The 17205-nt window shown below is 45.8% G+C and overlaps 1 protein-coding gene across 3 annotated transcripts in view; it reads right to left on the bottom strand.

Annotated features, from left to right (window-relative positions):
- Window positions 1-13847, bottom strand: part of ADCK1 (aarF domain containing kinase 1) — a 107426-nt gene extending 93579 nt beyond the window's left edge. Inside the window, exons 1-3 of one of the 3 annotated variants that reach the window (XM_059915801.1) lie at window positions 13755-13847; window positions 4309-4454; window positions 1384-1467 (exon numbers count right to left, since the gene is read on the bottom strand). In XM_059915801.1, the coding sequence (XP_059771784.1) occupies window positions 1384-1467; window positions 4309-4443 (219 nt within the window). In that variant the 5' untranslated portion in view covers window positions 4444-4454; window positions 13755-13847. Of the gene's footprint in view, window positions 1-1383; window positions 1468-4308; window positions 4455-13184; window positions 13422-13494; window positions 13536-13754 lie in introns of those variants that run through there. The other 2 variants (XM_059915800.1, XM_059915802.1) reach the window with 2 other exon arrangements.
- Window positions 13848-17205: the final 3358 nt, after the last annotated feature.

Genomic DNA, 17205 nt, shown 5'->3' with positions numbered 1-17205 from the left:
TCTTCCTTGCAGTGCGCGGGCTTCTCATTGCGGTGGCTTCTCTTGTTGCGGAGCACGAGCTCTAGGCACATGGGCTTCAGCAGTTGTGGCATGCGGGCTCAGTAGTTGTGGCTCACGGGCTCTAGAGCACCGGCTCAGTAGTTGTGGCGCACGGGTTTAGTTGCTCCGCAGCATGTGGGATCTTCCTGGACCAGGGCTCGAACCCGTGTCCCCTGCATTGGCAGGCGGATTCTTAACCACTGCGCCACCAGGGAAGTCCCAAAAAGGAAGGTTTGAATGTGGACTAGCTATTAGAGGTTATTAAGGAATTATTATCAATTTTGTTAGGTATGATCATGGTACTGTAGTTAAGGTTTTTTTTAAGGTCCTTATCTGCTAGAGATACATTCTGAAGTATTTACAAATGAAATAACATGATGCCAGAGATTTGTTTTTAAATATTTCAGCAAAAAATAATAATAAATAAATAAATGAATAAAGACGTAAATGAAGGAATGAATAAATAAAGGGGAGAGTAGATGAAACAAGATTGGCAAAAGGTTGATAATTTCTGAAGCTGGATGACAGTTCCATAGGGGTTCATACGATTCTACCCTTATGGATGGTTGAAATTTCCATAATGAAAAGTTTAAATAAAAATTAAAAAATTAATTATTCCAGCCACCTAGGATGACTGAGGAAGAAAGTGTCACAGAGGAAAAGTATTGGAGCTGAGTCCTGAAGGATGACTGGGAATTTTCTAAGGGGCAAAGGGCCTTCCAGGCTGAGTAAAGATACACAGATCTATCACAAACTTCTCTCTGGGAGAACCAAAGTTATCTATACTTGACCTCAAACTCAACTTACATCCCACACAAGTGCCCTCTTGCTTAATCCCCCAACTCTCTGGGACATGTAGACATAGCACCAAAATCAACTAGCCTGTTCCAAATGAGAACAGAGTGTGTGGTCGACAGCTCCACTCAGAGACCTACAACAGGCCCCGGTGTAGCCTTCACAGGACAGGAAAGCAATTAACCTCTTTCAGTTGGGTTTTGCCTGACAAGGCAGTTTGGATGCCAGCTGAGTTATCTCAGGGACAGAGCCTTCATCCCTCCTGAGTCATCCCAGACACGTGCCCTCCCCAGACACACACACCAGCCTCCCCAGCAGCACCTTATAGGTTTATAACCTCAGTCCTGGGGGGTCCAGCTTGATGGCAGCTTGGCAGCCCAGCCCATGGGCACTAAAACACCCCCTCTCCTTCCTCCCAAGCCCCCAGCCTCAATCCCTACACTGCCCCCGCCCACCTCCAGCTGCAGACAGGAAGCTTGCTGGCTTTGCAGTCACTTCAGGGTTTATCCAGGCCTGGCCTGGCTCAGATGGGTCCCACAGGTCCCTTACCTTGGATCGAAGCTGCAAGTATTCCTCTGAGCCATAGGGGACACTCCTCAAGGAGGTAAGATAGTCGTAACTGATGACAGCTGTCTGTGAACCAAGGAAGAGGAAGGCTTAGCACCAGACATCAAATATTACTCCTCTGTCCAAGGCCTGCAGCTGCAGCCCCCTGACACAGGTGGTATGTCTAGAGAAGCGGTCCAACCTCTAAGAGGCCCTGCCCCCATATTTCGATCTGGCTGGCTTCGTCCTGTCATTCAAGGCTCTGCACAAATGCTACCCCTGCAGAGACCCTCAATCTAAAGTTACCACCACCCACCAGGAACTCCCAATTATTTATCATAACAAACCACAGTCCAAAATTACCTTGCTCATTTGTTTCCTTGTATATGGATGGTTTCCACTTCACTAGAAATTAAGCTCTATAAGCTCAGGGGCATGTCCTTCCTGTTCATCATCGTATCCCCTGCACCTTTCACAGTGCCAGGCACACAGGTAAATGCTCAATAAATACTAGTTGGATGAATGCTGTTGGATAAACTTATCCCACCCCTCTTTATCACAAATAAACACCATTTCATATTTATGTTTGCTCTAATAGCATAAGTTTTAATTCTGGGTCCCTTTGCAAAAACTCCAAGAGAGGTTCCCTTATGCTTGGTGAATCAGGAAATTACAGGCTCCCAGGTATCTTCAGGCACAGAGGAGCCTTAAGGGTTGCTGAGCCCAAACCTTCCCTTTTAGAACTGAGGAACTGAGGCCCATAGAAATTAAGGAGCTTACAAGGCTGGTATTGAGAAGAGTCCATTCCTTTGTCTATACTCCCAAATCTTTATTCCATTCCACATATACTTGCTGAATACCAACCACTAGCAAGACCTGGCCTGAGTGGTGCACAAGGCTAATCAAGACCAGAGCCCTGAATTATGGTCAATGAGATAAGTCAGACAGAGAAAGACAAATACTGAATGATATCACTTACACCTGGAATCTAAAAAATACAATAAATTAATGAATATAACAAAAAAGAAGCAGACTCACAGATATAGAGAACAAACTCGTGATTACCAGTGGGGAGAGGGCAGTGGGAAGGGGCAGAATTGGGGTAGGAGATTAAGAGGTATATACAAACTATTATATATAAAATAAGCTACAAGGATATATTGTACAACACGGGGAATAGAGCCGATATTTTAAAATAACTATAAATGGAGCATAAGCTTTAAAACTTGTGAATCACTATATTGTACACCTGCAACTTATATAATATTGTACAGCAACCATACATCAATACAGAAAAATTTTTAAACATCACCTCCCCAAAAATAGACCAGAGCCCTGGCCTTTAAAGAATATACAGCCTAGTGGCTAGTTTGTAAAGCACTGATTTATGCCTTCTTCCCTCCTCTCCAACAATTCAAATCCCTAAGGTTCCATCCAACCCTACTTTCCCTAAGGCACTCATCCTGACCCCAGCCCACAGGACTCACTCCTGTGTCTGAGGTCCCACAGCAGCTGTCACCCGAGTCACGCAACTTGACACAATACATGGCTTTAGATTGTTTTGTTTTGTTTTGTTTTTCAAGTTATTTATTGATTTTTGGCTGCATTGGGTCTTCGTTGCTGCACGCGGGCTTTCTCTAGTTGCAGCGAATGGGGGCTACTCTTCATTGCAGTGCGCGGGCTTCTCGTGGTGGCTTCTCTCGTTGTGAAGCACGGGCTCTAGGCGTGCGGGCTTCAGTAGTTGTGGCACGCGGGCTTGGTAGTTGTGGCTTGCAGGCTCTAGAGCGCAGGCTCGGTAGTTGTGGCACATGGGCTTAGTTGCTCCGCGGCATGTGGGATCTTCCCAGACCAGGGCTCGAACCCATGTCCCCCTGCATTGGTAGGCGGATTCTTAACCACTGTGCAATCAGGGAAGCCCTAGATTGTTTTTTGACCCATTCATGTGAACACTCATCAGCCAGAAGCTCATTCAAAGCTGCACCTGCGTGGGACAGTTCGTTTCTACCCCTGAGGCATATAAGACAATGCTGGGCCCAAAAAAGGCATTCAGCAAACACTTAGGAATCGCAACATATTCCATGGCCTGTTTATCTATTTGCTAATCTTGAGTCTATGACCCAGTTTACGTTAAGGAGCAGGCACCACATCTGAGTCAGGCTAGGAAGAAGACGGGACAACACTGAGTATTAAGGAAATGATCAGACAACAGCCCAGACAGACTGTGCATCAGAGTATATCTACACCAAGGGGAAGAAAGCATGAGCTCATCCTGCAGCAGACAAAGGAGGAAAGAAAGCATGACGCATGTGGCGCTCTACCCACCAATGGAGCAATTATGTAGGGGTGTCTGGAACAGCCACTTTCAGCAGAGATAAAGAGGATGTGATCACACCAGAACGATGTTCCTGAACCACTGGAGAAAACCTCTAACAGTCAAATATTCAATTCAGATTCTGTTAGTTTGGAGCTTGGAGGGGATCTGCAAAGTTCTTCAAGGCATAGATACTCTGAGCATGAGCCCTGCATCACAAACCATTCACGAGCTCCCTGGAGGCAGACCAAGTTTTCTGGTAGAATTTAATCAAAGCTGCAAAGCCCTCTTTCCATGTGTTTCCTGAGAAGACAGCCTCCTGAGTCTGTCACTAAAATAAGATAAGGAGGTTCTGTAAAGGTAAAGGTTTCATAACAGAGACCCCGTGCAATCCCACTCTGTTTAACTTCAGGATGCCAGAGGTTGTGTGAACAGGGATATAGGTACACAGGGGTGCACATCCATGCCTGTGCAACTGTGTAGTGGGAGCTTCACACATGTAAGGGTACATGTGAATCTCCACATATGTGTGACTGGCAGGTACATCTGCTACATGTATGAACACCTACAAGTAATACTGCAGTTCCTCTGCCTCTCCCAAAAGGAGAAGAACCTACCGTGGCAACTGCTCTGCCCACCCTGACAGCGCCAAAGTCGTTGAGGTCCAAGTACTTGTTGCTGTAGAGGTAGAAGCCAGAGGCGGCAAGAGCCATGCTGGTCCACGAAGCAAGTTTGAGAGCCCTCCTGGCCATGTCCCCAGAACCTGAAGAAGGAAAGCAGAGGAAGGGGAACAGTTAAGAGTTTCATAGGTAGTCAAATTCAAATCCAGGCTCTGCCACTTAGACTGTATGACCTTGGGTCACTTCCTCAGTCTCATTGCACCTGTGTTTCCTCATTTGTAAAACAGGATGATACCTACCTCACAAGCTGTTGGGATAAAATGAGATCGTGTATATGAAATGCTTAGCACATTACCCAGCATAAGTCAACTGTCAAAGTCATTCTTCCTTCAACAGTACCAGGCACTGTTCTAGGCACTAGGGAGAGAGCCAAGAAAACAGACAAAGTTCTTACAGTCTAGAGGGGATGACAGATCACAAGCAAACAGACATGTATTAGAATAGCAGCAGGTATTCAGTGCTGAGAAGAAAATCAAAGTGGGTAAGAGGAAGGATGACGAATACGTGATGAAGGATGCTGTTTTAGATAAGAGAAGCGAGTGCATGTTAACCACTCTTATGGAAACTATGGTTGTACCACTAAGCACACACAGGCGTCATTAGCCCCCATGCCCAGGTCAGAAGTAACCACAGCCAAGATGGCAGCTGGTCAGACCAGCCAGGTAAGCCATCCACGTCTGACTGATTTTCAAAATATTTATTTTGATTAGAATAGACAGCTCCGTTTCTAGACTGTAAGCTCCTTGAGGGCAAACACCATGCCTATTACTACCTTGTCCACTCACAGTCCTCCAGGCTGCTTTCTGGTTAGGGGCTCAAGGTCCACCTGCTGATTTGCTCTGTTTAACCAAACTCACACTCCCATTCAGTGGGACCAAGTGGGCTCCCGGCTCCCCTTCCCCACCCTACTTGTACTGCTCAGCCTGCCAGGTGGCTGCACAGTCTTTGGGGCCACTGTAGCCAGTGGGCAGATTCCCCTTCAATTCCTAGTAATTCTGTATCAGACTAAAGTCCTTGACCACAGCTGCAGCTGCCAGTGGAGAAGTCCCACCCAGAAGTGCCACCATCAAGCCACCTGCAGCTGCAAACCTGGCACAAATGCAGCGGGAAAATTTAGGTCATCACCCTGTTTGCTTCTGCCCTGGACTCAGTCTGTGACCATCCCCTCCCTGCTCTGTGCCTCTGTTTCCCCTTTCTATGGAAACAATTGCTCCAAACAGCCTTGTCTGCGTTTTCTTTAAAGTCTATTTTGACTCATGCCTCATAATATAGTCACAGATTTTTTTAAAGTATCCACAGGGACATATTTTTCCAATCTTTTACTTTCAACTTACACTTTAAACTGTTTCTCTAAATAGCATATAGTTGATTTTGTTTGCATTTAACATAATCACTTATGTATTTGGATTTAATTTTACCATCTTCTGTGCTTTCTATATTCCTACCTGTTCTGTTTCTTTTTCTCTCCTTTCTTGACTTTTCTGGACCCAGTTCTTTTTATAATCCCATTGTTTTTCCCTTTGCAGTGTTCTTTTCCTAGCCAGCATTTCTAAAGTGTGGTCTGAAGAACTCTTGCAAAAAATATCAATCTGGGTGCCATTTCAAAAATGTAGATTTCTGCTAGACTCAAAGACATAGAAAGCAAGCTTATGATTACCAAAGGGGAAAGTGGGGGAAGGGATAAATTGGGAATTTGAGATTAACAGATATACGCTACTATATATAAAATAGATAAACCATAAGGACCTACTGTAAAGCACAGGGAACTATATTCAATATCTTATAATAACCTATAATGGAAAAGAATCTGAAAAACAATATATATGTATAACTGAATCACTTTGCTATACACCTGAAACACTGTAAATCAACTATACTCCAAAAAAATAATAATAATGATAATGATGTAGCAAAGTAAAAAAAAAAAAATGCAGATTTCTGAAGTCCACCCCTTGGCCCACTGAATCATCAAAGCTGGGGGTAGGACTCAGGAATCTGCATTTTAGGAAATAGGAAATATAATGGGTTATTTTTATGCAAAGTTTGAGAACCACTCTTCTAAATATTTCATTTTTAATAAAGAGAGGCTTCATATGTTCAAATTCATCAGTGAAACCATGCCCCCTTCCAAGTTTATCCTACCCACTCGCAACCCCAGATGACTGCATTCACCCCACAAGGATGACTGCAAACAATTTTTTTTTTTTTTTTTTGGCTGCATTGGATCTTCGTTGCTGCATGCGGGCTTTCTCTAGTTGTGGCTCTGGCAGTTGTGGCTCGCGGGCTCTAGAGCTCAGGCTCAGTAGTTGTGGCGTATGGGCTTAGTTGCTCCGCGACATGTGAGATCTTCCCGGACCAGGGCTCGAACCCGTGTCCCCTGCATCAGCAGGTGGATTCTTAACCACTGCGCCACCAAGGAAGTCCCATGCAAGCAATTATTTTTAAAGGGATAATTTAAGAAACTCATTTCTTTCACTAAAAGCAAATGCTCTGGCCCAACTCCTGGGAGCAGTTCCTAACTCTGCAAGAAAGGGGTTTATAAACAAAAAGAATAAATTAAACCTTGCTTTGCAGTGTCCCCTTTCTTTACATCTTCTTTGTTTTATGAAAACCTCCCTACCCCATCACTCGTTCCTTTCAGATGAGAGAGCGCATGGTGGTTGAGAATAAGCACTCCAGAATCCAGTGGGCCTGAGTTTGAGTCCCGACACCATCACTTACACATCGGGTAGGCAGGGGCAGACTGCTAACTCTCTCTGAATCCCGTGACCTTGTCTGTAACATGGGGATGATCATAGCAGTGCCTACTTGACGAAGTGGTGAGGAATGAGGAAATCATGCAAAATGTTTAGCAAGGTGCCACCTTCACAGTAAGAACACAGTAGCAATTACTACTGTTATGGAACCTTGGACCAAAACCGCCCACCCTGGCCAGGCATGGTAATAACCGCTTGCATGAGTTGTCTCACAACAGGAGGTCCCAATAAGGAGCAGGATACTGACAAGCTGCCACCAAAGAAGAATTGGGGAGGGGCCGAGAGAAGGGAGGAGACCCCTGCCCATAATATGTCCTGCCAACCTCCCAGAAACCCTCACGCTGGAAACCATCTCGGCTGAGAGATGCAAGTGCCACCAGGAAGGACCCCAAATATGAGCACAAAGAAGATGATTGGCCAGAGACAACCCAGAAAGCTAACCCCCTCCCCATAAAACCTGAGACTGCGAGCCACGTGGCAGAGCAGTCCTCCTGGGTCCCCTTACCCTGCTGCTCTCCGCTGGAGTGCCTCTTTTCAATAAAGCCCTTTGTTTTGTCAGTACGTGTGTCTCCTTGGACAATTCATTTCCGAGTTAGACAAGAGCCCACGCCCGGACCCTAGAAGGGGTCCCCCTCCAGTAACACTATTACCACCACCGCCATTGTGGTGGTTGTTATTCTGTCTTCACCCAATGCCAGGCTTAGTAAAGGATCTTATTACTCCCCTATCAACTTCTGCATGCCCCACTTCTAGCATCTTGGCAGTCCCCCGCCAGCCCTACCTTTCAATCTTGCTCTCTACACCCTCAGCCTGTAGTATCTGCTATCGAAAGGGGCAGCACACTCAATGTCCCCTCCACCTTGTTTCTGCCAAGACACAGGTTCCCAGTTGGACCCGGACGCAGGCCTTAAATTAGGCTGAGTGCCCTCAGCTCCTCACACACCTTCCTCCTTCAAGATCATCAGTTCGAAAAGGTCCATGAGGGGTGATCCAGGGACCTTCCTTGTGGGGCCTGCAGAAAAGCCCACACTAAGAAGGCAGTACAGAGCAACCGGTGGTCAGGAACTCAGCCTCTGGAGCTGGGAAGAACCCCCGGCTCTACTGCTTACCAGCTGTGTGACCGTGAGCAAACCACAACCTCTTAGAGCCTCCATTTACAAAAGAGGCTCTTGATAGTACCTACCTCATAGGGTCACTGTGAGAATTAAGTGAGATGCTGCTTTAACAGAATGCCTACCATGCTCAGTAAATGAGACTTCTTTTCCTTATTGTTATCTTAAACTTCATTTCTTCTTCTCTGAAAAGCTGAAGAGCTTATATAGAAGAACTCGTAGCTCTCAGGGACCAGAATTCAGCACAACCTTGTACAATTAATAAAGGAGGTGGGAGAAACCCATCACATCTTGCCTGAACCATTCAACCATTCCCCATTCCAAACACTTCCCCACATCCCAGCCACCCTTCACTCTGCCACGCAAGTCATCATCATCCTAACCCACAAGTGCATTCTTATCACTCTTACCTACCCACTCTCTACCAAAAAGTCTAAATTCTCTAGCAAGGCATTCAAGGCCCACCCCATTCTCATCCCAACCCACCTTTCCAGCTTCATCTCCCAAAATATCCCCACCCCACACTCAATCCCGCATTATCCCTCTATGAAGTTTTGTCAGCCAATCACTCAGAATTCCTTGCTCCTTCCTCTGTGGTCTCATTGTACACTGCTTTTACCTCTAATAATCTGGTCCTATATCTGCCTCTTCCACTAAATGCAAAGGGCAGAATTCGCTAATAAATAATAAGTGAGTAAATAAGTCTGCTAATAAAAAGAAAAAAAAAGACTGAATGAATGAATGAGAGAGTGAAAATTTCCCCAGTCTATTCTCAACATGGAAACTTAAGTCAAACTCTGCATTCCTCTGCTCTAAACTCTCCCATGGCTCCCACCTCACTCAAAGTGAGACAGGAGGGAAGGGGACAGGGCACAACCTTTAAAAGAATGACACAGCCATTGAGGATATGACATAAACTAGTTAGAACCAATTAGGCCCAAGATGGCAGAAGATTCGACTTCCAGTGGACCTTGAGCCTCATTATATGCTCATTGTGATACATTAGCTAAATGATACACCCAAAGGCGCCATGACAGTTCAGAGGCTGATCATAAACGGCCAAAAAGTGGGTGATGATCTAATTCCTGGAAATTCCCACCCCTTCCCAGAAATGATTGGAATAATCCTCCCACTTATTGGCCTATGAAATTACTCAGCCCATAAAAACTAACCACCCCATATCTCAGGGTCTCTCGCCTTCTGAGACGGCCCACAATCTGTCTATGGAGTGTGTATCTCACGAAATAAACCTGCTTTCCCACTTAGTTCTCAGGGCAGAGCCCCCTTGCCTGCCTGCTTCTATTCCTCACAAGTGTCCTATATTAATGAATCTACTTCTTGCCTATCACTTTGCCTCTCACTGAATTCCTTCTGCGCTGAGACATAAAGAACCTGAGCTTCAGTAAGTCCTGACACCAGGTGAGTGATTTTAATTAAAAGACAGTGGGTTCAAGTCCCAGCCCGTGGGTTCGAGTCCCAATAGGAATTTTGGCTGGATTCGAATCCCATCTGAGGTGCAATTGGGTTCGAGTCCCAGTCTGAGGTACGTGGTTTCAAAAGAGCCAAGGTCTTGGCATGACCTGCGAGGCCCTTCATGATCTGACTCCCCAGTTCCCTCCAGTGTTTCAGGCCATTCCACTGTCCCCCCTTGCTCACTTCACCCCAATGGCACCAGCCTCCTTGCCATTCCTCAAACACACCAGGCACATTCCAGCCTCAGTGCTTTTGCACTTGCTATTCTCTCTGCCTAGAATAGGGGTCAGCAAACTTTTTCTGTAAAGGACCATATAGAAATATTTTTGGCTTTGCAGGCTATAACATCTCTGTTATAACTACTCAACTCTGCATTGTAGTGCAAGGCAAAAGACAGCCATAGACAGTATGTAAAGTAATGGGTGTGGTCAGATTTGGCCTGCAGGCTATAGATGGCCATAACCTTGCTTAGCACATGGAATAGGTGCTCCAAAAGTATTCACTGAATGAATGAATTAATGAAGGGGTAAACTATACCCTATGAGACCTGTACAGAGTCAGTAACAACACAGGTTCCCAGGTGAGAATCACAAACTTGGGCTGACAATTCGACAGCCATCCTCCTCCAGTCACCCCCAACACCCCTCCCAGACTTCCCTCCCCAAGCCCCATCCTCCTCAGGTTGCACCATCCTCCAGGCCTGTCCCTCTAGGCAACGAGGCCACCCCAGCCTTAAGCCCACCTCTGAGTGGGGAAGCAGCAGCAAAGCAGACACAACTCCCAAGACCCAGTTTTCATGCAAATGTCTTCAGTAATAAAAGAGGTGGAAATTGAAAAACATAAAATAGATGATATAGGAGTCAAACTGTATCTAAATAGACTGGAGCTGGAGTTTTCCATAAGGTGTCAGTGAGTCTTTAACATGTAAATGAGTTGCTTCCCTCGGGGTAGCAATTTTAAAAGACCCTGTCAGCCGTGAAATATGTCTGTCGATGAAAAACACCTTTCATTATTAAATCTTTTGCTAATGAATCACCTGCCCTGTTCTGTTTACTTGCCTTTTTTGACTTTCACCTGAGTTGTTTCTTTTAACAGCACATCCTTTTCTTTGGTTGGGGGTGGGAGGGGGAGGTGCCTGGGGCCACTGGACCCTAAAACCTAACCATTAGATAATAATATTAGCAATAACTGATCTTTACACAGCCCTTTGCACTCATTATCTCATTAGTTATTCCACACAACCCAGTGAGGTGAGACAGATATTACTACCATCCCCAGGTATAAATGAGGAAACCAAGGAGCAGAGAGGGTGAGTGATTTGCCCCAGGTGGCTCAGCTGGTAAATGGCAGAGTAGACCTTCAGCCCTTTCTCTTTATGGCACGTGACCTTCCTGACAGGGACTCGCAGACCTCCAATCCCCAACATTCTTAACCCCATTCTCAAGTAACTGTATCAGTCACTATGATTTCTGACCCTCTACCACCCCCAAACAGTGCCAGGCACAGGGAAGACACTGCTTGGCACCCTGGAAATCAACAGTATGTCACAGATCAACCAAAGCACCTCACTAGAAACCACCAATTCCAGGCTATGAAACATTTAGGAGAGCTGTGTTATTGTCAAATCAAGGATGAGCATGGAATCCATCTCGCTGGACCACAGGAAACATACTAGCAAGCATTGAGACAAGGCAAGAGGAGCGTCTGGGAAGTTCTACAAATTAAAAGTTGATGGTCAAATGAAATTCCACCCTCTGTACAGAACTAAATAGGGAACCAAGCACTTACTGTTCACAGGGCTAGGCCTTTTCAGCTACCTTCCATCTCCTGCCTGCTCCCCATGCCACATTACAGGACAGTAAGCCTAGAATCACCGCTCCCTGTTTGGTGCACAGGTGAGAATAGCCACAGAGGAAAGAATTTAGGGCTCCAATCCCATTAATCCCATAAAGTGACCACAGCTCCTCCTCCCATTTCCTAGAGAGACCGTTAGACAAACGAGCAGTATTTCTTTTGGTCTGCTCCCAAGACTGGAAAAGACCCAATAATACATTTGGAGAGAGTGATCCGGTTTTCAGGGAAAACTGGTTACTGATGTAGATAAAAAGCAACCAAGGTGGATGATACCATCATGTCTCATATCAATGCTGAGGGACCATCTAGTTGACCTGAGCAGGTTTATAGCCTGCCCTGCCCTGCCCTGTAGATAGGAATGTAATCCAAATGTAATCACTCCCTTTCCTAGTGTTTGATGCCCAGAAGGTGATTCAATCAATATTGATTAAAGGAATCCCCAACTGATGCCAAAGTCCCAGAGTAGATGGGAAAAATAAATCTCATCCAGGCCAGGAATAGAATTCTCCACTTACTTCATCCAGAGATAGGGGGACTCAGGGAGAACAGTGGAAAACCAAGCACAAAGAGTGAGTAGCACGCAAGAGGAGAAGAGTGAGTGAGACTGTAACCGGAAATGTACAGTGCCAAGTGCTTAAACATCTCATGTAACTCTCACAACTACATTCTGGGGTGCATCCTATTAGAGCCTCATTCTACAGATCAGGAAGCTGAGTTTTAGAAAAGGTAAGAAACATGGCTGGGAAGCTACTAAGTGATGCAGCCAGGACTTGAATACAGGTGTGTCTGCTCCAGCCAAGAGAGCACAAGGTGGATGAGACAAGGGCTTGCTGGGCCCTGAGGTGGGTCCCTGAAGTGCCTCTGATGTAGATAGCTAAACTGAGATGGTTTATTCAGTGACTTGGGGGGGGGGCGGGGAATGCATGAACCAAGCACTATTCTTGTCTTATAGGTCCCCTGTGTGACAAGAAAATAAGTGTATATCAGAAAGGGAAAAAATGTAAACTCTCCCAGCAGAGGTCAAAGTTTACATCCTGAGGGCTGCTGAGAAATGGCCAAAGATACAATATGATGTAACCCAGGAAAATTGACACAAGTGTAGACTACATGAAAATCTGTATATAATGTGGGGGAAGAAACAGTGAACAAAGTAATACGTACATGTTTTCTATCACTACCGAAGTTAAACTGGCAAGCCAGGACAGAAAGGCCCAGGACCAGGAGTGACGAGTTGGTGCTTTAAGTTCACAGGAATTTTTCCTACAAAACAGTGATACTCCAAAGTATGTTCCCAGACCAGCAGCATCCGTAAGTCCTAGGAGCATGTTAGAAATGCAAATGCTCGCTCCCCACCCCAGACCTACTGAATCAGAAACTTGGGGGCTGGGGTCCAGGTTTCTGTGTTGTAACAAGCCCTCCAGGTGATTCTGATGCACGCTAAAGTTTGAGAACTACTGCTTAAAGAAAACGTGTGAAGGCACGGATAAAGTCTAATTCACTTTCAACACCGCAAATATTTCCTGAGCAGCCACTAAGTGCCAAGAATCATGGAGGTGATCAATAAGCACTTGTTGAATCGAATGACTTCCTAGTTAGTAGAAAGGAAATGCCACTTAACCTGGGGAGAAAGCTGTACTAGACGTCTTCTAAAGGCTTCTCTCCACAGAGCGCTGTCATCAGCACACGTTTACTGTGCGATCCGGAAGCTCAGGTCCCCGCAAGCTCAGGGCCCCGCCAAGTGCTATAGATACGGCGCGCTCCGGGGTCGCGCAGGTCCCTGAGGAGGGCAAGGATATCTGCGCGCCCCCGCTCTTATCCAGCCTGCGCTCCAGCCCCGGACGCCTGCGCCTCGGAGCCCACAGACCATCTAGGCTGAGGAGGTCTGGGTGAGCCGCCTGCTGCCTCCCTCCAGCTCCAGCTCTACCTACACGCAGGACTGCGCCACGCTTCCGCCCACTGGTGAGCCAGGCTGGAGAGTCGCCGCAGAGGGGATGGGGCACTGCCAGTCACCCGAGTCACGTGGCCGCGCGCCGGGCCCCGGGTGATAAGGTCACCGGCCCAGGGTTCCCTCCCGGCTGGAGGCCCCAGCGGAGGCGGGCGCCCGGCACGTCCATACTGGCTTACCCGCGCCCCGCGGCCGTGGCAGCCCGGGCTTTGCGCGGGCCTCCGAGGAGCTGCCCCTACTCACCCCGTGGGAAACAGAGACGCGGCTCCCGGCTTCCAGCAGCAGCCTGGTGGCGGGAGTTCGCGGGGAACTTTGCTTGCCGCCACCCCCGGATTGCTCTTAGTGAAGCCGGGGCGCCGCGCGGCCTGCCGGGAGTTGTAGTTCTTCTTGGTTCCCTAAGCCGCGGGGACAAGGGCCAAAGAACAACCGCGGTCGCCCTGGACCGCTCCACCTAGGGAGGCAGAGGGGTCGCAGACACTTGACCTGTCAGATAGCCTGTTTCTTTGCCTGCGCTGCGGCCAGGAGCCTTCCTGAAAACTTATTTTCAAGAAGCTATCCAAATTGGTCATAGATTTGTGTTCAGTAGGAGGATGGAGTCGTGGGTTTGTGTATTAACAACAGGCAAAGAAGAATTTTACAGACAGTTGCTGAATAGTAAGAAAGTGCTGATCGATCTTAGTCATTTTGTCCCCCATTCATTCATTGACCTCTATTTACTGAATGTTTGTTTATAAGATGTACTTTGGAGACAATCATCAGACCTTCATTCCTTCTATAAACATCTCTTGAGCTACTTCGTGGGGGAACAGAGATGGGGTGGAAGATTCATCTATCAATTCAATGCAATTCTAATAAATTTTCCAACAGGATTTTCTCTGGACGTTTACAAGCTAAGCTAAAATTTGTATGGAAAAACAAAGGACAAAGCAGAGCCTAAACACTCTTGAAGAAGAGTAACATGTTTCAAGGACTTATCCTTACATATATCAACATTTATTATGAAGCTATAAAAATTAAGACTATGGGATATTAGTATAGGGATAGGCAGAGAGGGAAAATGAAACAGCCTAGAGAGCCCAAAAACAATCCAGGCACATGTGGAATCTTGATCTATGACAGAGCTGACAAATGAGCTGAACCAACTGGTTATCTGTTGGGCCCTAACACAAAAAATTAATTCCAAATAGATTAAAGAATTTAAAAGGAAAAAGTAAAATCAGAACTTTTGAAGGAAAATTTCCTACTATCTCAGGGAAGGGTTTATTAAATGACATCAGCAAAATGGTATAGAAAACTTCGATAAATTTGGATTACGTTAAAGTTAAGAACTTCCCCATCAAAAGGCATGAAGAAAAAAGACAAGCCACTAACTGGGAGAAGACACTTGCAGTACAGGGCTACAGTACAAAGCTAACAGTAGTATAGAGTTGCATAATACAGCTGCCACCACCTCGAGTTTGCAATGTATAGGTGTTAAGATAAAAAAAAGAAATAATTTCCGGCTTTCCTGGTGGTGCAGTGGTTAAGAATCCACCTGCCGATGCAGGGGACACGGGTTCAAGCCCTAGTCCGTGAAGATCCCACGTGCCGCAGAGCAACTAAGCCCATGCGCCACAACTACTGAGCCTGCGCTCTTAGAGCCCGTGAGCCACAACTACTGAGCCCACGTGCCACAACTACTGAAGCCCATGCGCCTAGAGCCCATGCTCCACAACAAGAGAAGCCACTGCAATGAGAAGCCCGCGCAACGCAGGGAAGAGTAGCCCCCGCTCGCCACAACTAGAGAAAGCCCGCGCACAGCAATGAAGACCCAATGCAGCCAAAAGTAAATTAATTAATTTTTTTTTAAAAAGGAATAATTTCCAAGTGGTGTGATTAGTGTTAGAATAGAGGTATGAACAAAGTGGTATAGGAACATAAAGAAGGGAGCATTAATTTTGCCCAGGAGATTTTGAAATGCTTTGTAAACTAAGACATGACTTATAGGCTGAGAATCAAAGGTTGAACAGGGGCTCTCCGGGAGAAGGGTGTTGGGGAGCAGACCAGGCATAGGAAAATTCATATAAAAAAGCATAAAGATGAAGAATACAGTAAAAGACATAAAGACATTTAAACTAAAATGGAAAATTTTAAACCACAGAGAGAGAAAATATATTAAAAACTTAATATGGTTACTCTAATTGGACGTTAACTTTAACTATGAAATCGTTACCAGCAGGCTAGCAGCTAACCCTGAGGAACGGGAATGGGGGATGTGGGGCTGGCGTACTTTCAGTTTATACTGTACCCTTTTGTAATATTTGAATTTTTTACAGTGAATGTATGTATAACTTTTATAATTAAAATTTAATAGTTTAAAATTTTTTTAATTTTTAATTTAGCAGGTTTCCAGTTCAACATGGTATGTTTAGTATACCCATTTAAATCCACGCCTGCCTAAAATCCCATGAAAATGACAGGAAAGGAATAAAAAAGGCATAAACCTCAAAAGGAACAAGAAAGAAGACAACAGCAGATAGAAAAAATTTAAAAATATATGTGGGAGGCTCCAAAGCAGATAGGCAAGTGAGGGGCTTTTAAACAAGCTAGTGCCTGAGCCCCAGCCCCAGAAATTCTGATTTTGGAGTCTGGGCCTCAGTAATTCCTACAAAGTTGCCATGGTGATTTTAATGGGCAGTTTAGTGGAAAGGCTCTGGCAAGAAGGCAGTTCATATAGTGAAAAGTGGGTAGACTGAGAGCAGTGTAGAGTTCTAGCCCCTGCAGAATCACTTGGAGAGCTTTAACAATCCTCCTGGGACACACCCTGGAGCTCTTAAATCCATTTTGCAGGGACAGAACCCAGATAGAAGGATTTTGCAGAGCTCCCCAGAGGATTTCCATGCACAGCCAAGGTTAAACACCACGGATTCACACAATCTTGTTTGAACTGTGTGACTTAAAGCAAGTTTTCTCACTTAGCAGAGCTTTCATTTTCGTCTTAATAAAATGGTGGTTTCCTTCTTGATAAAAGATATGAACTATCATCTGTCCTACTTACCTCAGAGGTTCTTGTGAGGATCAAGTGAGATGGTGTTTGTGCTTTGGAAACTGAATAGTGCTGTACAGATGTGTCCCATCACACTTAGAAGAAAATACAAACTCTTTACCCAGCCCTCCCTTCTGCCCATGGCTGTTACCACTCCCTCTGTCTCCAGCCTTTTTTTCCCACCCATCTCCCCCAGCTCACACCACTCTAGTCACACCAGCTTCCTTTTTCTTCCTCAACCTGCCAATCTGCCTGCTCCCTTGAGGCCCTTACACTTGCTGTTCCCCCATAATTTCAAAGGTCTGCTCTGTCACAGCAATCTGTTCTCTCTTTCATCATCACCCTTCCAGAGAGGCCATCCCTGATCACCCTTATCTAACCACCACCACCCCTCCACATTCCCTGAGACACATTCTATCCCCTTACACTGCTTTATTTATTAAAGTACTCATCAATACTAAAAATTATATCATTCATTTGTTTAAGATGGCTTTGATCTGTCTCCTCCACTAGAATATAAGCTCCATGAGAGCATGGATTTAGATCCATGGTGCCTAGAACAGTGCCTGCCACACAGTAGGTGCTAAGGATATAATGGTGAATAAAACGGGCAAGGTCCTTGCCCTCACAGAGTGTCATCTGCCTGAGGTGGAGAAAGAGGAGACAGAC

The sequence above is a fragment of the Balaenoptera ricei genome, chromosome 2, assembly GCF_028023285.1.
Source record: "Balaenoptera ricei isolate mBalRic1 chromosome 2, mBalRic1.hap2, whole genome shotgun sequence".
Classification (NCBI taxonomy): domain Eukaryota; kingdom Metazoa; phylum Chordata; class Mammalia; order Artiodactyla; family Balaenopteridae; genus Balaenoptera; species Balaenoptera ricei.
Note: the sequence above shows the minus strand (reverse complement) of the source record. Positions and strands in the feature narration are given on the sequence as shown.